At 37.3% G+C, this 21,948-nt stretch overlaps 1 protein-coding gene across 1 annotated transcript; it reads right to left on the minus strand.

Moving 5' to 3' along the window:
* Positions 1–1,753: 1,753 nt before the first annotated feature.
* atpv0e2 (ATPase H+ transporting V0 subunit e2) lies at positions 1,754–21,183 on the minus strand. Its single transcript, XM_030133654.1, has 4 exons — positions 20,993–21,183; positions 18,548–18,595; positions 14,144–14,242; positions 1,754–4,910 (listed from the first exon to the last, which is right to left on the minus strand). Exons 1-3 carry the CDS (start codon positions 21,094–21,096, stop codon positions 14,149–14,151), a joined length of 246 nt encoding a protein of 81 aa, XP_029989514.1. The 5' UTR covers positions 21,097–21,183; the 3' UTR covers positions 1,754–4,910; positions 14,144–14,148.
* Between the last annotated feature and the right edge of the window lie 765 nt (positions 21,184–21,948).

Raw genomic sequence — 21,948 nt, forward strand, 5'->3', positions numbered from 1 at the left:
GCCAACTTTTCTAACTGATCAAGTACAAAGAAAGTTAGTTCACAGAAGTCCATTTCAAGTTCAAAACAACTTCACATTTCCAAAACAAAATGTCAGACAAATGTGTCAACATGAATATTTTTGTGGTAATATTATTGTGGTAAGGGTATTTATATTGTATTTCAGATTTGATTTCAGATGGAATGGACTTGATGAATTTAAGTTGTTCACTTCTCCGATAAAGTTTAAAAAAAATGCCTTAAGTACAAGATTATTCAGGAATATTAAGTGGAGATGGTAGATGTGTTTTTGTTTTGTTATTGATTCTTTTGTTATAATGAAAATGTTTGATGATAAACACATTTAAATTAATGTAAATAGTGTGTCAGGTGAGAAGGATAGGCAAAAAATAAGCTTCTGTTTCTGGCCTTTTCCTTTTTCCGTTTTTTGTGTTTATTGTGGTTGTGGTACTGTGTGTGGTGATTACTGTACAAACCAAAAATAAACCATTCATTCATGCAGTTTTTTGGTATTTATTTGTAATTGGTTAAGCATGTAAATTGGGTGATATGTTTTCTTGTAAATTAAAGACAATGGTAAAAACAATGCTATTCAATTTCTTTCGTAAGTGTATGTAAATTGCAGATGGAGGGGGGCGCCATATAAAATGTTGCCTAAGGCGTCACATTGGGTAGAACCTACTCTGAGTGAAGGACTACATGTATGCACCCTTACATCCATTATGAAGACTGAATAAGTGGCTCTAGTGTCTTTATGAAAAATCATGTGTGGAATCAGCCTTGTCCTTGATTGCCAAGGTAACATGATCAGTCAGTGTGCAGTGCAACAACTTCTACACAGATGCAACAGGAAGGCTGATACTTCCTCCTTCACTTCATCACATCTATTTCTCTTTTGCATCCACTTGTGTTGCACTACATGAGTGTTCACCCGCAAAACATCTTTTCCACACCTCTGATTCAAGCGTCATCTAATCTTAAGACAAGGTTTTATATAAAAGGGTGTGTTATTGCAACCTTGTCTGATTAGATTACATTTGTATGAGGGTAGAAGGTTTGGTAGTTTTGTTTGTCAGTGAGTCATGCAGGAGAACATTATTGTTGACAATGAAACCACAGCACAAGCCTTCAGATATGTACTCTATACGTGACTGTATTCACATGCATTCTATTCATTCAACAGGAATGTCAATAATGTCAGCAGAACAGCAGGACTGTATGAGACATGTAGTTTCTTTATTGGGTGATGCCAGTCAACATAGAAGCTTTTAATTCACATCACTACAAGGTCACATATAAGATGCCATTTCCACCAAGTATTAGATTTGATGTAGGTTTTTGTTACCACGGTGACTCTAAATACACTGAGAAAAAAAAAAATTCCATCTATGTTGCCAGGAATATTTAACAGATAAATAGCTGCCAGTTAAAAAAAAAAACACAACAGAACAGAACAGAACAGAATCCATAAAATTTAGGGTGCGTTAACAAGCAGCATGTTCAGAGGGGGTTTATTATCTGATGTCTGGAGTGTTTGGGTGAGTGAGAATAATGCCATTTGTTGTCCGGTGATTCACTCTGTCCTTTTCCAAGCAAAATGCAGCACATTTCTTTAGGAATGTAATTGAAACCAGCTACACGACAGAAACAGAAAACATGAGGATTTATGTAAAAACTGAAAAGCCTGAGAAGACAAAACAAAGTGTGAGAAAACCAATGTCGGCTGGCATTCGCATTCAGCTTGTTTCTTCTAGTGTTATCAACACGAAAAGAAAAAACAAAAAATACAAACACAACCACAAGGTTACAGGACCTTGATGAAGTTTGACTCCCTGCCAACAACATCGCTAACCTGGCAGGATGACAGGTTACCAGAGAACATGTTAATTTTGTTTAAAGCCTCTGGTTCAGTTACAATTGAATGTATTGAAGGAAAGAGACGCACAAATTTTTTAAAAATTCACCACTAAAAATGAAATCCACGTTCTGACGCATGTCACTACCACAACTACGACGAGGGCTGGAGGAAAAGATACAACACAATTTGGTCTTTCTAAAAAGTAGCTGTATATTGATTTTGATTCTTTTTGGCTGAAGCAAAGTGGTTTTAGAGAGGATGGGGAGGGAAAGGGGTAGAGGGGTTCTCAGGGCCTGAGGTGGGGGATGTAGTTGTGGTAGTGGCTCTGCACTCAAGGCTCCGTGTTCTTTAAAGCATCAGAGAGAAACAGAAATGTAGAACACTGCATTATTCAAGGCAAAGGTTTCAGAAAAAGAGGTAAAGTGAGGGAGATGAACAACCTTTTTGAGGCCAGTTAGGTAAACTATACTGCCAAGAGAAGGTACAGACATCAGAACAATAAAACAATACATTCTAGCCTTGAGATATTTCATGGTAAAACAGCCTCAACTCAGCATTCAGTGTAAATGATAAGCAGGGGACATGGAAATCATTGTGGCTGGTTATCAATGACCGTTTCAGTGCACACTAATGTTCTCCAGACTCCAACGCATGTGAACAGACCAACAAACGAACAGAACAGTTATTGTTCCATGAGAACAGACTATACATTGTGGCCTTAAACATCACCTTCAGGTGATTTTACACCAACAAGCTGATTGTTTTCCTCAGTTCCAGCATCTGTGGCAAATTAGACAATAAGCCCCAACTTGAAGGTGGAGGGAGAGATGTTGCAGGCACATGACCTTTGACCCTGATGGTGTGACAGCAATGGCCATTTCTGGGTCCCTTTTCAATTTCTGATAAAAAATTTCCCTTAATTTGAAGGCAAAGTATATAACATTTCCTGCTTGTTTTTGCAAGCAGTGTTCAAACTTGGCCTGTCCTCAACCAAGAATGGATGGATATGATTTTGTCACAGCGGTTACATTCTAAAAACACAAACACACCCAAGTCTTGACAGGAATGTTGACGGTGAAGCATTAATTTCCTCTTGTGTGAGGTGACAGGTTAAGTCTGTGCACATGTGTGTTCTGTGCCCAGACTTTTGCCTCATACAGAACTGTAAGAAGAGCAAAAAGACGAGATTGCCTACAACCGGAGTCACAGTTATAGATCAGATGGAAATACTGACACTGAGAAACATCTAGAAAACAGCACAAAAAAGACGAAAAAAGAAAATTCAAGCGGAGGGCAAGGTCTGTGCAGGTAAATAACACCACACACTGGCAAAGGCTCAGAAGTGATGATTGAAAAGAAGTAGCATAAGAGTCTATTTATTTAATGTTACATACTTTGCCTTATGTGTATGTATATACATAGTGTTTCTGTAGAGCAGAGTGTTACCATGAACACAGTAGTAAACAAGGAACACCCACCACTTTCTGCAGCATTTGTTGTAAAGTTAGTGCGAGGCTCTGATAAAAGCTGTCGGATGTATTCATGAGCTCCACCACACTCAGCAGACATAGACTGATCTGAGCAAAAGTGATTCCCAAACGAAATAGGTCAGCCTGTCTGTTGGTTCACGCCATCACCACTGGCTGTGCCGCTCAGACTACAGCTCATGCCTGAGTGCTACTTTGATGAAGCTCCCGTTACTGGGGCTTTACTCTCACTGCAGAAAACATCAGCCGGGGTGCAGAACTATTCACATTTGTACAGTTCTACAACAAACAACTACAATCTAAACACACAAAACATGTCTTGCATGCGGGACAGCTGTCTTCCATAAAATGTACTATTTCTTTGCTTGGTTTCTTTTGCATATGAATTCATTTAAAGGCAGTCATTTTCTCAGTCTAATGACAGCTTTAAGGAGCAATTAACCCTGGAAAAAAGACCAAAAAAAATCTAAAGTTTAAGTAAAAAGAATTCTGTGAATCTGTAGTCATTAAATAATTTGAGGGAGTTAATATAACACACACTAAACCAAAATCTAACAGCAGAATGAATACGGAATGCATGCCCTCTGCTGTTACCTACAGTATGTCTGTACACAACCAGCGAGAATGGGCAGGATTTCATCAAAAGGGGTCGAGTGGAAAGGGATTGAATTGGGCGATGAGATCACCATGGCAACGAGGACCTCCGTGGTGTCGAGGGGAATGTGGGAGGGAGTTGCATGCTGAAGTGGTCTAAAGTGGAGGGAATTACTCTTCACTTCTTACAGTTTTGGGAGATTCTCATGGCTGCAGTCCAAGTACTCACAGTAATGAATCCATCACACATACACATATTTACAGTCACACCGCATTACATCACACTTATTAACAGTTATATAACAAGGCCATGTGGACACTGTAATTACAACTGTCCTACGTCAGTGCTTCCAGGCCAAAATAAATATCAACAATTAGCTTGTGTTCCCTGATGACAAAAACATAAATAATAAAAACACAGTAAACTAAAACACTGGAGTTTCACACATTTCTGGGACAGAAGGTCAACATCTACTTACAAAGTCTCTTCAACTTCACAAATTCATTCAACAGTAAAATGAAAAGCCTGTGTCTTAAAGGAGCATCGCAGTGATTTTGGATGTTTAAGCTGAATAATATGAACCTTCTTCCATTCTATAAATTAGTTCCCATTATTTTATGTTTTTATAGTTTTTAACAGAATCCTCATACATTAGCATGTCTGATTAGCACACATTTGGTTGTAAAATTATATTCTTAACACATATGAAGCCTTAAAACTCATTGGATGTTCTCCCCAAAAAAACCCAAAAAAAACACACACTGCGATGTTCCTTTAAAATTACTGTACATGACCCTTAATATTGCCCAGATTACTCAAAACAAAAATGACGCTCCTATTTGAGTTATAAAATGCAGCAACAGATAAAATGTCCCATTAATTCATTGTGGACGGTGGATTCGGAGTTATACTCAAATTAAGTCCAGCAAACCAGAGGACAGGAATGATGAGAGGCGTGAAATTACACAGTCCTGGAAGAGAGAGAAATGAAGAAGGTAAGAATTAATCATTCAAAAACTTAATTATAACTTATGATCTGTGGTGATGGTTACTTTTACAAAGTATTTCACACATTACATAATCTATAATGTCATTTCCAGAGGCAGGAGGAAGTCACATGGAGGCAACAAGTAAAACTGGGCCGTTGACTTTTCAAGTGGTTCTATGTAGTTCAAAAATTCATGGGAAGGAATATTTCTAGGACCAAAAAAAAAAGAGTTTGTTCGAGGTGTTCTTTGGAAAAAGGGATTCATAAAGTAGATGACAAACTGGAAGAAAACTCCAAGACACTCTCTTTAAGCATTAAAATGCCTTTCTTTCCATGGCATGGTCATATATAGACCTGCAAAGACAACAGTGCGACGTGCGCCGTAGGAAGCAGATCTCCATGCAGCCGCAGTAGTAGCAACAACATGTCGACCAAGCAAAAGTGGGTGCATGGAACTCCGCTTCCCACAGTGCATGTTGCAACAAATTTCCAAAAATGCCCGAGTGACCTACCAGCTCTGTTTGTAAACACATGGAGTGTTTATGGTGGAGTACACTTCGAAATTGTTCACCTTGAGGGAAGAGATTCAGGTGTGTAATCACAGACAGACTTACGGATTCGTGATACTTAGGCTGACTCGGGTTTTACAGATTTGATGAAAAATTGGTGATGAAAGTCATACGGAGCCTTAAGACAGTCACTGCAATAACAGTAGATGCAGCTGACACTACAGTGCCAACACCGTGGAGGTTTTGCATGAAACTCAGTACATCCATCTTTCTTAAACAAGTGTCTTGCAAGAACTATACAGTGTTTTACGAGAATTATGACATGTCGCGAGATGGGACTTCACTAGAATCACACATCATAAGCCAAACACTCTTCAACCACTGATGGTTCGGTAAAAATGCAGATATTATGCAAATTCATTCATATTTGTAAATTTGGGTCCTGAGGAGACACAAAAATAATTTTTTGGGTCTAAAACTGAAAGTTTTGGGAACAACTGCGTGAAATTATTCAAAGAAAGCAACATAGTTTGTTACTTTGACTTACTTCAACATTGTGGTACATTATTATTGTATGCAAGTGAATGAATGTGGCATTTACACACTACTGCTACCTAAAGTAAAATGAACCAGGACTCACACTGAATGTAAATGAACAACAAACTGTAAGATTTTAGTGTATGGAAATACAAAAAACGTGTGATGTTTGTCTGACAAAAAGACTGAATCATCTTTTTTCTTGACCTTTACCTGTTTTTGTATAAACAAGTAAAAAAGGCAACAGTAGAACTATGATAATTTACAGTTCCATCGTAGAACATGTTGTTTTGACTAATCCTCTTAAAATAGAAGTGGCACCAAAAGGCAGTTTGTACCTTGGAGGGAAAGAGAAGGAGTGGGAGCCTTTAATAATGCAAACAAATCCATTGTTTGCACCTTTAAAAGGCTGAATTACTGTGTGCACCAGCTTCCTTTCTTTTCCTCCACGTACGCTTTCCCAGCTGAGAAGCTCCTGATTTTACCGGTTTCTGCTGGAGGATGTGTTGAATACCCTGTTTAAGCAGTTCTTACATTGCAGGAAAGGGGGAAAAAGGTGAAAACAATAATGTAAATTTAGTATTCAACTAAACATGAAGGGTGTTCATTGTAACCTCATCCTTTATGTTAACTGTGGATATTGTATAGTGAAGATACTTGTGATTTGTTTTAACTCAGAGATTGACAGCTGTTAAATTCCACAGTGAATGCACATATCACTCCAGTCAACCAACTGATAGTAGCTGAAGTTCTCTAATTTAGTCCACTGACCGCAGAGGAGTGCTGTACTATTTCAACTCAAGAAAGTTAGAATGTCAAGTGAAATCTAAAAAAAAATAGGACCAATGGTCGTGTATCTCACTGGCATTTTCTGTCAAGAATCAGTAACAAGCTGAATTTGTGAGGTTGTCTGGTTCTGCCGTTATGTTAGAGTCCTGTAGTCTTGATGCAGAAGATCAATCTCTCAATAGAAGTGGGTGGTACTTATACTGGAGGAGAACTCAACTAATTAAATGAAAGTCCATATATGACTTCCTATCAGTGCTCAATAGTAACTATGTTGATATCTCTAACCATTTCCATGTTATAAACCATCAAAATATGGCCCATTATAAATAAAGGCAAATTTTTAATATTTAAAAAAAATCTAAATTTTTCCATTTTAAATGTCCAAAATTCTAAATTTGTGAAAACTCTCCACAAACTTTGTAGGCATTGTCCCATGGAAGCTACATATACAATTTGAGATGAATCTGACGGTAGTTTCGTCAGAGAAGATGTTTGAAGAAATTGCAAACAAAGATGATGAAGATAACAACAATGAAGACGATGATGACGCTAGACACAGCGCTTTCACAGTAGTTCAAGACCTATCGGCTGGTAAGCTGCTAAAAACCTCTAAAAACATCTATGTGACACAAACAACTGGGATAATTAGTGAGTATGCTAACATCCCTGCTAGCCAACAAGAATCCAGGCATTGCTCATAAAATAAGTTCATAAACGAATAAACACTGTTACAGCCAATAACATCACCAAGGGTACAAATCCACTGAAATACATAGATTATAGAGAATTTATTTCTGCTGGCTCTGCCATTGTAAACGCCTGTGAAATGAAGGTGTGGATGGCTTGTGTTCACAGCTTGCCAACGGTACCTGGCTGGAGGGGTGTTTGTGTGGTAGTGCTGCAAACCATGACGTTTCTCGCGAGACTAGAGATCTTGGACCACCGAGATGAGATCTAGGCTCCAGGGACAGTACTGAGAAGTTGCAAGTAGCATATTTGGGCCTAGAGGTGCTAGTGGGTAGACGGAGGGCTTCTATTCAACCCATAACAAGCCATTTAACCATCACAATTACTCTGAAACTGTATAAGGTAAAAATGTTGTCTAGTTCCGCTTTAAGGCTCTCCATCAGCTCCCAGTTATGCTTCGGTGCATAGCCAGGCTCTGCATCCAGCTGCAGCTGGTCTTTGCATCCAAAACATACCATGAACCGTGACTCAAGAACTGCAATATGTACCAAACCATGGATAACCTGCACCATTGCATGCCTATTTAAAACATGTAAAATTTTTGGAAAAAATTAGTAATTTTGAATGTGATGGCAGCAAAATGTCTCCAAAAAAATGGCATGGGGACAACAAAAGGCTAGAAAAGTGAGTGGTACTAGAAAGAAAAATCTCTACAAACATGTTAAAACTCATTTGGTTAATGTGTCATCAGATTAATAACATGATTGGGTATAAAAAGAGAGCTTCTAGAGAGGTAGAGTCTGTCAGAAGTAAAGACTAGCAGAGGTTCATAAAAAATCAGTGAAAAACCGAGTCTACAAATTATGGAACAATTTATGGGTTCCGACTATTTATAGGAGTGTGACAAAATATCGATATGGCAAACTATGGCGATAGTTAATGAAATATCTGCTGATATATCTGTGCATTCCTGCTTTATGTGTGTGCATATGCATTTACAACATTTTATTTTGAAGTCAAGTAGTCGGTGAAGCCTGATGTCACTACACACATTTCAGAATGATGCCTGTTCCTTCCAAACACTGACGCTCAGAGCTCATTCATTAAGCACTGGTATTAGGTTAGTACTTTATATTGGCTGATAATTAAAGCTTGGGAATTGGTATTTGCACTGGAACTGAAAAAGTTGGAAAATGTCAGTGCATCTCTATCCAAAAACCAAATGATGATGGATAGAGGCATTTTGATAAATCCTCTCCAAGTGTTAACTATATTCTGTTTACTGCCCATTTAAACTGTAAGTGTAGCTGAGTAGTTACTCATATTCTAGATCGTAAATACGTCTCCTCAATGCATGCATTCTGTTATTCTCTAACCTTCATTATCTGGACTATTTACTGTGAAGACAATCAAACGTCCCCTTCAAAACAGTGAAAGGAACATCGGGGGCTCAGGGGTAAAACCGCCTTACGTAAGTGCACTTTTTATCCAGCTCATTTCTTCTTGGAGTTGATAAATATTCACGCCTGAATGCCACTTCTGTCACTGTAGGCAGTTCGGTTTGTGGCAGCCTTTAACTAAGGGATTTTCTTTCCACTGAGAGAGCAAAACAGAACAGTTTTTGATCTAGAGCAGAAGAAGTGGTTGGTGCCAAGCAGCCAGCGGAAAGAAACAAAAGTAAAACCTTTCTCACTCTGTCTTTGTGTTTCTGTTCATTCTTTACTCTTTTTGTAATACATGTCCTAATGCAATTTCATTCTCTGTGTGCGGCATGGTAATCAAATAGTAGAAAACATTGTGGCTCAAATCACGGTCAATCTAGATACATAAATGAGCACTTTATGTGTAGAATTTCTATGCGATTTCATAAACACAGGGTGCTAAAGCTGGACACTTTCTTTGTCCTTAACATGCCCTGCAGCTTTAGACTTGCATTAAATGACTGACTGTCCACTTGGGGGCAGTTTAACAACTTATAAACTCAACACTGCCACCCTGTCACCATGTAAAGCTGATTGTATTCACCAACACTGAGTGACATTATTGTGGACTTGAGCTTCTGTCTCCATGACGACTGCAGATCCAACATTCACTGGTGGTTTAGCTCTGTTTTGGTCTCCCTTTCAAAACTCTCTCATGTTCCAGTAATTTGATCCATTGATCATGTAAATGTGAATGCACTTTAAGTATCTCTCATTTCTGTTCCAAGTATGAGCCACCTTTAAATCCCACAGCTGAATAATATCAGATGTAAAAAAACATTTGACAGTAATGCAGCATGAACACAGTTTTCTGGTGGATTAAAACCAAAACTTAAACAAACTATGAAGGAGGTTAATGAGCACTGGCACGATATTTTACAAACTATTGGTGTCCATAGAAGTTGGTGCATAATAAGTAGTTCTATCTGGTGATACTGCCTGCATGGAGTAATTCCTGAATTCTCTTTGGTTTAGAGTGCAGCTAAAGCTGCAGGAGCTGCAGTCAGGAGGAAAAAACTTGATATAAATATGAATGAACTGATGTCATTTCATGCTGGTATGGAAAAGTAAAGTTACTTTTCCAAGCTTCAATGTTGAGTAGAGCAGGAGAATTGCAACAAAGTTGCATCTGACCAGATGGGAAAATGGTAATTACGACTGTCAATTAGGGGTGTGCAATATGACAACACTGGATCGTGAAGGATTAGAACGTATTGACAATCTGACAAAACAGAGAGATTGTGGAATCGTCTATAATATGACGCAGTCAGAGCTATAGAGTATTCAGCGGCTCTGGATGGAGTTATATGCTGATGCACAGATGCATCACGTCGGTTCATGCTCACGTCATGTGGATTTCACCTTGTGTAGTGGGAGTCATGGCTGACAGCGCACGGGTGGAGTTGCTTCCTAAACAGAACTCCACTTACATCATATGGAATTGGTTTGGCTTTTCCCCAAACGACAAAGTGGAAACAACAGTCGTCTGCAAAACTTGCAGAGACACAGTTCACACGTTGGATGGCAACACTACGAACCTGCTCAATCACCTGAAGAGACAGCATCCCAAACAGTATGAGAGCCAAACTGCTAGAGGAACAGCCACACCGCAGCCAGAGGCAACAGGTAGCACTAGACAAAAGCAAACAACTTTAACACAATCATTTATTATAGGCACTCTTTGTGAGAAGAGCAGCAAATGGTGGAAAGAGGTAACTGAAGCAGTGACTTTTTACCTGCAAAAGATATGATTCCATTCGAAACAGTCGAAAACGAGGGGTTCAAAAGACTGCTTAAAGTAGTTGACCCACGGTACGAGCTGCTCAGCTGCAAATACTTCCCCAGCTTTCCTTTGTATTAATAGCCAGTCAGTCCGTGATTTTTTGTGATTTTTTTTTTTTCCCTCCCGTCCTGTGCTCACCCCCCCCCCACCCCCGGAGAGTGCCTCCCCCAGGTTGAGAACCACTGACATAAGGAAATTGTTTGGTTGCACTGATCAGAAACTGGCAAATTAGTCTCAAAGTTAAATATAAAGAATTATGAAAAAAACTGAGATCTTCATTTTATTTTTAAAAAATCGAGATATTATATATTTTCCATATGATCCACCCCTACTGTCAATCATTGTCAATATATTTATCCCTCCTGTCACCGGCAAAATCTGCATCATGGGGTAGAGTTTCTACAAAGTATAAATGCAGTCTGTGTCCTCTCAGGCTGTAGCTGCAATATTGTGAAAGGTAAATATGGATTTTTTTAGGGCGGTAAATGTCAAACACTGCAGCTTTAATAAACACTAGGTGTAAAATCAAAACTACAAGCAGTTGACTGAAAAAACAATGACTAAATTGGGGGGGGGGCTTAATATTAAATACCACATTAGCCCTGATTTTCTGATGCAACAAGATGTTCTAAGCACTTCTGTGTAATTTTTTTTTTTTAAATTTTGGTCCAACCAGTTCATTGCAGGACTGAACATATAGAGACAATCACTCTCACATTCACACCTATGAGCAATTCAGATTAACAAATTAACCATGTCTTTGGATGGCGGGAGGAGCCAGAGTACCTGGAGAGAACCCACGCAGACACAGGGAGAACATGCAAACTCCACACAGAAAGGTCCCACCCCTGTCGACTGGTGTTGGAATTAAACCCAGGACCTTCTTGCTGTGAGGCACCAGTGCTATCCACGGCACCACTGCATTGCCCGCAACGGGACATATTCATGTAAATGTCAAAGTCAAGTGAAACTACCGTTTGTTATTTTTGACATGTCTACATGGATAATACATTGAGTAAATATTTGTGTTTAATGTGTCTTATTGAATGGAAGTTGTTTGTGGTCAATAGATGTGTTATGAGGAGAGAACCTGAGCCCAACATTTTGAAGAACCCACATTAACAGCTTAATTCCATGAAATATGCATTTTTGACCATTTGGGCGACCTTTGACCTATAATTTGACCTTGACACTACACCTTTTGTAGTGTAAAGCACTCTTAAGACATGACATGTCTCACAAAAAAAACATTTTAGGGCCCAGCATGAGCATATTGCTACATTGTACTTTATCAAAAATGAATAAGGTTTGAAAGTTGCCAAAAACCCCACATTTTCAGGGTTGAAAAAGTAATTTTCAGGGTAGTGGGGGGGGTTTTGGGCTTGATTTGAAATTTTTTCACATTTTTGTATTCCCAAGACATGGGAGCATTAGAAAATCTGGACTAAAGCTGAATCTGAAAATTTTCCTGAAATAAGCCCCCCCTCCCCAACTAAATAAAAACCAAAAATATACAACATAGACTAAAACAAAATAGAATTGCAAGTAAATTCAGCTTCATGGATTTCTTGATATGTACTACGGTTATTTTTATCCTTTTAAAGGTGCGGGAGACTTTCATGACCAATTTTTCATCAAATCTGTAAAACCTCAGTCATACCCTAAGTATCACAAATCTGTTAGTCTTTCTGTGATTACTCACCTGAATCTCTTGCATTACGGTGAACAATTTCAAAGTGCCATCCACCATAAACAAACCATATGTTTACAAACAGAGCTGAGAGGTAACTCGGGTATCTTTGGAATTATTATCATTATTATCGGCCTGATCATAATCAAGGTGTACAAGTATATTTGCATCAGTTATTAATCAATATTGCAAAAAGATACCCCCAAAACCATTCCCAAAATGTTTCTTTGGCCATCTTATTACTCGATCTTGCAATCCTCCAAATTTGAAGAAAATCGGATAAAAACTGATAAAACGGCGACCCAATGAGCGTGAAAACATGTGCACAATTTTATTGTTATAAGAGAGCAAAATTATTGTACATAATGTTTTGTAACACAATAAATAATTACTACTCAACTCATGTGTCTTTTTTATTACAAAATACACACATCACATTGCTTTTCATTTATTGATCATTTTTGTTGAACAGCTGTTTGATTATTAATTCTTATTTTCAGTATTAAGACAATCAACCATTTTGTTATGAAAACCCTTCTTTTACAGCCCTTTTATTGTAATAATAGAATGGGAACCTGTTATTTAAGTATTATTAGGACTAAATATGCACAACTAGACAGATTTTGGTACACTCCCTGGCTGCAGAAAATTTGGTAACAATGTGACAAACGGATGTTTACTTCAAACTGCATGTTTTCAATGGTGCATTGCTCACCAAAATTCATGTAGTGTCCGTACACCAATATACTTCCATCAATAATATCACGTATATGCCTTATAGATATAGTGTTATAACTTGTTCACAAATGTTTAGTTACTCCTGTACCAGGAAGACTTAGTTAAAGATCTAACAGAGATGTGACCATGTGGTGAGCCAGATTTCCATTCCAATCTTGTAGAGTCCGTACACCAAGTAGTGTCCGTACACCATATCAGATAAGTGGGTCTAATGTTATTGTTTCTGTCAATATATGGAATTTTTCAGCACGCATGCTTTGGACACGACATCTATGCAATAAACAATGCATGATTATCCTGAGTGCTGAAACATTTGTATATCTTTGTAGGCATTAAATGTGGAGGCTATTAGGCTGGAGTGTCTGTACACCCAATAATTTCTGATTTGACAGGGGTACAAGCCTGTGAAATTTTTAGTAGACACCATAATTCAAAAATATTTTGAACTTGAAAAGAGAAATATCAGACAAATAAAATGGCCTGTCTGATTTTTTGATAGAGCATTATTATTTTTTATCTATATGTACACCCTCTCTGGTACCCTTGATTGTGATCAGGCCATATACGTTTAGATTTCACATGATTTTGTTCACAGCTCAGAAAACAGGTTTTAGTGTCACTTTAATCATTTTGTGTATGACATTTGATGACAGGCATTTTTTCCTGTTTTTTTTAGCATCAATAATCAAATCTCATAATAACTAAATCTAAAAAACAACTAAATTAAAATTGGTCCCCCCTTCAAAATAAAACTGAAAAAAGTTATCCAACTATTTTAGAAAAAAGTTGAAAATGAATGATTATGTTAAAACAATAACTGTGTTTAGGGTCAAAGGCGTCCCTGAACACAGTAGGAAGGTTAATGTGTGTTAACAGAACATGGAAGTGAAAGACCACAGGATGCAGGGACATCAATTCAGCTGGACATGTGAGGGAGTCACATGTCCAGGTAATGTCCATAGATAAAGACACAGTTGTCTGCTGAGGTTTTCATTAACTCACCAGATTTACTCCCAGAAATAGAGCAGGTACCATATAGTTTCATTCTTGAGCTGAGGACCAAATAGAGGGTTGGTCTGGGCGAGAATGGCTATCAACCAGCTGAGGAGAGATGGGAAACAGGGTTAGGGTTAGGTCTACAACAAGTTTAAAGTCCAAACAACAGGTGGCACTAGTATGTGTAAGTTTCATATTTTACAGCTAAGAAACCCAAGTTTAACTAACAGTAAAAAAATAGGACCAATGGCCCTGTAGCTCACTGGCCCATTATAAGTTAAGGCACATTTCTAATATTTCAAAGATTCATCAAAAAACTCAAAAATGAAAATTTCTGAAAACTGTGAACAGACTTTGTAGACATTGTCACAACGAAGTGACATACACAATTCGAAATGAATCTGACCTGTAGTTTTGCAGAAGATTGTTGAAATCTAGACATTGGTGACCTTGGGTTTGATCCTTCTAGGTTGCCTAAGGTCAAAGGTCATAGACCCAAATGAAAGTCCATACATGACTTCCTATCAGTGCTCAAAAGTAATTATATTGATATCTCTAACCATTTCCATGTTATAAGCATCAAAATATAGAGCATTATAAGTAAAGGTACAATTTTAACATTTCAAAAATTCAAAAATCAAAATTTCTCAAAACTGTGAACAAGCTTTGTAGACACTGTCCCAAGGAAGCTACATATAAAATTTGAAATTAATCTGAGTGGTAGTCCGAGCAGTAGAGGTAAGCTGCACAGCTGAATGTTCACTTGAACAGGAGTGGAATAACATTCCATAGACCACAACTGTCAACCTTGTCAACTCGTTGGGAAGATGATGTGTTGCTCTATGGGATGGCTGAAAATGGAACTCAGGTTCATCCTGTCTCCACTCATGCTTCAGATGTTTGACTGGAGTCTACCTGTGCTAATTTTCAGTTGATTGGACATGATTTGAAAGGACACACCTGTGTCAATATAAGGTCGATAGTTGACAATGCATATCAGAGCACAAACCAAGGCATGAAGTCCAAGGAACTGTCTGTAGAACTCAGAGACAGGACTGTATCAAAGCACAGATGTAGGGAAGGGTTCAGAAACATTTCTGCAGCATTGAAGGTCCTTCCTGAATCACCACTGAGAACCTCCCAGAAGGATGACAATTGCTGCAGCACTCCACCAATCAGGCTTGTATGGAGGAGTGGTCAGATGGAAGCCCCTCCTCAGTAAAAAGCACATGACAGCCATGGTAGTGGTAGCGTCACGCACTGCCCACCACCCTCAGATACCCTATCCCTAACACCATCGACACCAGTGTCTTCAGGACAACTCTGTGAATGTCCTTGGGTAGCCCAGCCACAGCCCAGACTTAAACCCATTTTCACATCTGAGGACAGATGTGAAAATGGCTGAGCACTGACGCTCCCCATCCTGATGAAGCTGGAGAGATTCTGCAGTATTTACTATTTAGCAAACGCTGTGAATACTTATGTACATGTTATGTTTTTGTTTTTTTTTATAAAAATGTGAAGATTTCAAACAAACTTTTTCACTTAGTCATTATGAGGTACTTGAGGTATGAGAACTTTGAGGTAAAAAAAAAAAAAAAATTATTTTTGGAATAAGGCACAAGAAAATGTAAAAAAGAGTGTAGCACTAAATGCTTTCCAGATGCACTGTACAATACAAACAAGTGCCAAATGCACAGAAGTTTTTATAAGAAATAGATGTATGAATATGATACGGGTAACAGAAACTACAGTTCATGGGAAAATACTAAGTGTGAGAACAGTGTTGTTTCTCTGTTAAGAGCATTAAAATTACACAGTATTTTCAATGCAGCCAGAACAGATCCAGAATTTTTTTAATTTATTTTTTCCCAGATAAAAAATAAATAAAGCTGATTGCTCCATTGAGGCTTGCGTCTGGTTATGTGACCATTAACTGTGTACTAACACTATGTGATTGCACCATTCACAGAAGCCCTTTTATGTCCTGTACATTAAAGCACTGCGCCAATTCATGCTTTATTTATGAACACAGAGATGGCTGTGAAAGTAAAAGCATCAGTATTTTAACGTGCATACAAAACACAGGAAGTGAGGAACAAAAAAAGCCCACAGGCAGGACACAAAAAAAAAAAAACAAGAGTAATCGGCACATAATTGTGCATATCCTCCACAAAAATCCAGCGAATAACTGGACATGATAAGTTTCTCCTTCTCCGTCACCATTCCTGAATATTTTTTGACTGAAATTGTATGAAGGGGATTTTCTCTAAAAGGCTTCTGAGGTTCTTTCCACTCTGAAGGAACTGTGGCTCCTCCTAGTGGTGGAATGACAAGACCACAGACAGGTAGGCATCACCTATCCAAACATTTGGTCACTATTTGTTTGTGCATTCATCCAGACGGTTGAATGCATTAGAGTGTACTCCCTAACTGTGATATGCCAGCTTTGAATTTTTTCTTTTCTTCTTTCCTTGTAACAATCATATATTGATTAATTAACAGTTTTGTCTAAAAAATGTTAGAAAATGGTGAAAAAGTGTTTCCCAAAGCCTGAGATGATGTCCAGGAATGTTGTGATATTCGGTTTACAGTCACAGAAGAGGAAAGAAACCAGAAAATATTCAGATTTAAGAAGCTTGTAAGAGAGAATTTGGACTTTTTGTTCTTTGAAACTAATTATCAATGATAATAAGATATGGCTATAATATCGATGACATCATAATAGATGTCAAACCATTAATTCTTTAAGTTTAAAGGATGGTTTATGGTTCTGAGTGAAAGTTGAAGAAACAAGACAAGTTATTCATGGTTGTAAATTGTTCATAAAAGATGCAACAAGACAAAAATAATGTAAATGATGTGACAGACACAACAACAAAAGACAGTTTGTTATTTACTGCCTATTTTGTTTATTAGATTTTCTCTGACTTTAATGATATTTAATTAAGTTCAATAAAATGTAAAATAAAATGAGTGCAATCTGAGTTCTTATGCAACAAGATGATGAGATTAAACCCTCCCATAGTTTTTCAATTGTAGTGAGATCTGGTGACAGTGACGGTTAATGTTATTGATTCCTATAAATGGGAAAACTGGAAGAAATCCGTCCCAACAGATTTTGTTGTTAATTTGTGACCCTTCTAAACACATCCATACTGCATAATCCTCTGGAAGGTGGAGGGGTGCTGGAGACTATCCCTGCTATTCAGTGGAAGGCGGGGTACACCCTAAGTGTGTCGCCAGTTCATTGAAAGGCTAACACATACTGACAAAAACGTTTTTTGTCAATACAGTAAAATATCTCGTACCTGTCATAAAAGTTGTGAGTGAATAGAAGTGATGCCAGAATCAGTCTTGGGTTTTCAGATTAAACCGACCTTCATTTACCCAGAATGCAGAGCAAAAAAGGAGCCCTGCTTAAAATATTCAAAAAACAAAAAGTTTTGTCACAGATTGATTTAAATGTCTATCTGAAGTCAGGCAGCGGGACTGTCAAAAACTGTATTCTTGGTTTTTTTAGTGTTGTGCACAATTCAAGATACTAATGGACTGTTTTCTTCAAAAAACTATACAAATATTTAGTACCGAGAAAATGTATTTGTCTTTAGTACAGTTCTAATGTCCACACATATGCATTTGTCAGTTTTTGTCTTAGATCCAATCTTTATATCTGTGAAGTATGAGCAGCAGGAAAAACTAGTTTCAGGTTAAATATAGTTTCTATAAACCACAGTGGTCATATTTAGTGTGAACTCCCTTTGTATTTAACCTTACTTAACCCTTTTGGTCAGATAATATGAGACTGAAGACACTCATTTACAGATGTTTTATATCAGGTTTCATTCAACATAGGCTTGTGCTATTTCTTGTCATGGGGTCAGAGGTCACACTAAATGGTGACTTTAACCTTTACAAAACATTTAGTTCCTTTTTTGTGTGTCTTTTAAGGCTGTGCACATATATCCTGTAGATTCTTGTTGTATCTGAAGAAAAGAGAATGAGAAATAAATATGCATGCTCATTTCAACCCTGAAAAAAATAATAAACAACAAAACTAAAGGTGGAATGAGATTCTTGCACAGCATGTGCAATATTAACAATCAACACCCCCAAAAAGAAACACCTGTAGTAGGGTTAATGTGTATTATTTGTCAAAAATTAAATATAACTGAAAATAAATTAAATCACCAAACTTAGACATATTGATGAAGAGTAAATTAACAACAGACAAACTGGCTGCATTTTGACTTTTTGAGCAAGAAAAGAAACACCTGTTTCTTGTTTTTTTGTGAGATAATATTAACTGGTTTCAAAAAGCAAAAACTTGATTAAATCAGAATCAGAGCACATTTAGAATCAGGAAGAAGCTGCTTAATACCACAGAAAAAGAAGAAAGTTTCTACTCACAACAGGTAGCAGCATATGGCTGTGAGGATCAGGCTGGTGACGATCACTCTGAGAAAAAAATGTACAGAAGGATTCAGTAACAACAAAAAAAACAAAACGAAACACATATTATTGTCTCCATTACAATAAAACATATCATACTAACATATAGTGTCCAGTTCCATCAAGTCTCAGTGTAACAAGCTGTTCACCAAAATATTTAATGGAAAAAAACACTTTTGTTATAAAACATTAGACACATAATTAAACTTCAACAGAAAGACTTCAGATTTTTAATTTGTAATATACTATAAACATACTGGCCATTTATGTTCATGCTCTAGCGAATCTACAACTTAAACTCCTACATTAAAATGGTAAATGTACAGCTGGTTTAGTCCATTTTGACAATATACCCTTTATACAGTAGCTATATTAAATATCTGTAGATGTATCAGTCGAGAGAGATGTGTAAAATGAATAAGGAGTTACAATCAAAAATGGCACCAGAAACTTATCAAATGGGTCCTGTATTTAGCTATTACATTTCTAAAAAAAAAAAATCAAACTAAAACAAAAAAGACTACCATATAATTGTTATCACTTGAATTACAAGTAATCTTTGACAGATTTTTATCCTTATTGCCCATTATAGTTAAAAAATAAATAAAGTGTGGAAAAAAATTAATTTCAATGTAAAAGGAAACTCAAAATAAAAGACCAAGACCTGACTAGGTACACAATAAGGGCATTACAGCAGCCAAATATTACATAATGATATGGTATTAGGAGTGAGAGTGGCATGCCCTATGACGACAACAATAATGATGTTCACTACAGGCTTAGATTGATCCTAGAAAATTCAGGGTCCTCTTTGACCAAGCAAAGATACCAAGTATGAGGCTTAAGACTGGGATGCAATAAAGTGGTCCAGAGAAAAAAAAACAATGGGGAAAAAAAGTCTTATAATAATGCCTTATGCTATCATTATTACAAGATAAGACTGACCAACAACCAAAAGGCCTCCAGAATAAAAGTTATAAAACTTTACTGTGTCTTGCTGTATTTAGAATCAATGATATTCTCATATTTGTTATAAGATTTGACGACCTGGTCTCAGGCCACATGATCTACGCTCAGATCCATAGTGTGTGCATAATCAGGCCTTAGACATTTTTGGAAAAGAAAAAAGGAGGATACTGCCACATTTTAAGCAAATATAAGATGCTAAGATTTGCAGATTTCTATTGGTTTTAATTATATAAAGCTAGTATTGAAATGGTTAAATGGTGATGATTCTCAGCCTCTTTTATAAATAAACTGTGAAGCTGCAGGAGATCCACCAGAGCAGCTTCATGTGTCAAAAGAAATCCTCTGTTCTGAAAAACACCTTCAGCTCAGATGTCACTAAACTCTGGAACTCACTGCCTGATCAGGTGAAATCTGCTCCGAACTTCATCACTTTCATTAGGTGCTAAATCCTGGTGTATTCAGCCACAAACTTTCACTTACATTTAATTTTATGTGTTTTCAGGCCATCCTTCTGTACTCAGTTTAATGAGCAATACAATATTTTGCTGTATTTCTTCCAAACTGCAGTAAGACTTCATTATCTACTTTATTTATTCTGTAAAGGCAAGTTAACATTCATCACAAACACTATGATGCTTACATGGGATTGCTGTTCTCATGTCTCTATTACCCCTTTTCCACTAAACAGGATGAGAATATATCTGTTCCTATTGAATAAACTATGAATACATAAATAAATGGTGACAAAGTTGGACAAATAAAATTATTACAAAAATAAATCTCATCCTACAAGTTAGCACAGTAAGACATACAAAGTCATTTGGAGCTAAAAATTCTTAATTATGAGAAAATTATCTCATCACTATGAAAAAGGTTATTAAGTCATAGTAAGAAGCACTGACATTGTCATTAAACTAAATTATTAGTAGCATAGTTTCTCATAATTGTGAATCCTTATTATGGTAAACTGTGCAATTTCATTGTTTTTCCACTCCTTCTCATACATCTTTGGAGAACTTCCATATAAATAATAATTAAATGCCCTTATTTTGAAAATGTGCTTACATCTTCAGAAAACCATGACAGGTTACTGACTTCAGCATGGACTCACATGTCGGTTTTAAATAATAAAATGAATAGAAATAAAACATAAAAATAGACCCTAGAGTGGATTCATGATCTCGTTTGACTGTTTAACCTTCCTGTGAATCTCAGATGGATGAGAGGACGGACAGATGGAGGATGTACGCAGATAAGGCTCAGGGCCTCCATCACCTGGTCCCAAACACGTATCTAAAAACACACCGAACAACCGAGTACGGAACTGACATTTACATCCGATCTCTAAACTCTAAACTATACCATAGCATCTCATTGGACAGTGTTGTGACCGTTAACTGGAGATAACATGCTAACCGCATCCAGTCCACCTACCCCCGGTTTGGTCCTTTGGGCACTAGGAAAGGAGCCACGACCCCCACCAGCCCCCACAACGTGGTGAAGCAGATCATCGGCAGAGCCAGAGAGTGGGACACCATGGTTTCAATTCACAGAAAACCCCACGACACCGCTAAAATGAAGAATGAATCAGTGTCCGTCCTCTTGAAAATAATGCACATCAATGGCCGCTGAGCTACCCCTCACATCTGCGAAGGTCCCGCCTACTTAGGCCGAGATGACGGCGGATTGGTCCAAATAAGTATTTTTGCTTTCTGCTATTGGCTAAACTACCTGCCTATCAATATTACACCCAGAGTTATTGGTCGGAGGTTCATGCCAACGGACTGCAGGCCTTTTTCGTCTTTAATACTTTGATCCATCAGTTGCTAATGATATTAATTCTTTAACAATAAAAGGATAAAGAAACACCACTTTACACATTTTTATTGGAAATATTTACATTCTGGCAAAAACAAACAAAATACGACAAATTATTGAAACACATGACACCTCATGTTCCTTTGGAAGATTCATTGTGTAAAATAGTTGTATTCTAAATTTATCTGAGTGTACATGTATGTGCATGCATGTTTTACACAGACATGTCTTAGACTTTTTATATTTCCACTCTCTTGTCAAAAAACCAAACATAAATAAAAACATAAATAAATAAAATATAAGAAACTGGTGGCAGTACATGACATTGACACAATGCATGCTATAATAACGCATCCTTTCATGATGCGACTCTCACTGCAAATGTAACAGGTGAGCATCAGGGATATATGTTCAAAAAAGCTAACTCTCTTTTTTTGTTTTTTTGGCCCCATCTGTTTACATCCCACATTGTAAACAGTACATCGTCCCAGAGTCACCTGATATAAATAGATAGATGGGTGATAAATATTCTCTTCCAGATAAAAATACTGACTGAGACAAAGCAAAGTAAT

Source organism: Sphaeramia orbicularis, chromosome 1 (genome assembly GCF_902148855.1).
Source record: "Sphaeramia orbicularis chromosome 1, fSphaOr1.1, whole genome shotgun sequence".
In the NCBI taxonomy this organism is placed as follows: domain Eukaryota; kingdom Metazoa; phylum Chordata; class Actinopteri; order Kurtiformes; family Apogonidae; genus Sphaeramia; species Sphaeramia orbicularis.

Coding starts and splice junctions, on each gene's coding strand:
- atpv0e2 (XM_030133654.1), bottom strand. CDS start 21,096: ATGGTGTCCCACTCTCTGGCTCTGCCGATGATCTGCTTCACCACGTTG. Junction 18,596..20,992: donor CCCAAAGGACCAAACCGGGG/GTAGGTGGACTG, acceptor TTTTTTTCTCAG/AGTGATCGTCACCAGCCTGA. Junction 14,243..18,547: donor GCCATATGCTGCTACCTGTT/GTGAGTAGAAAC, acceptor ATCTCTCCTCAG/CTGGTTGATAGCCATTCTCG.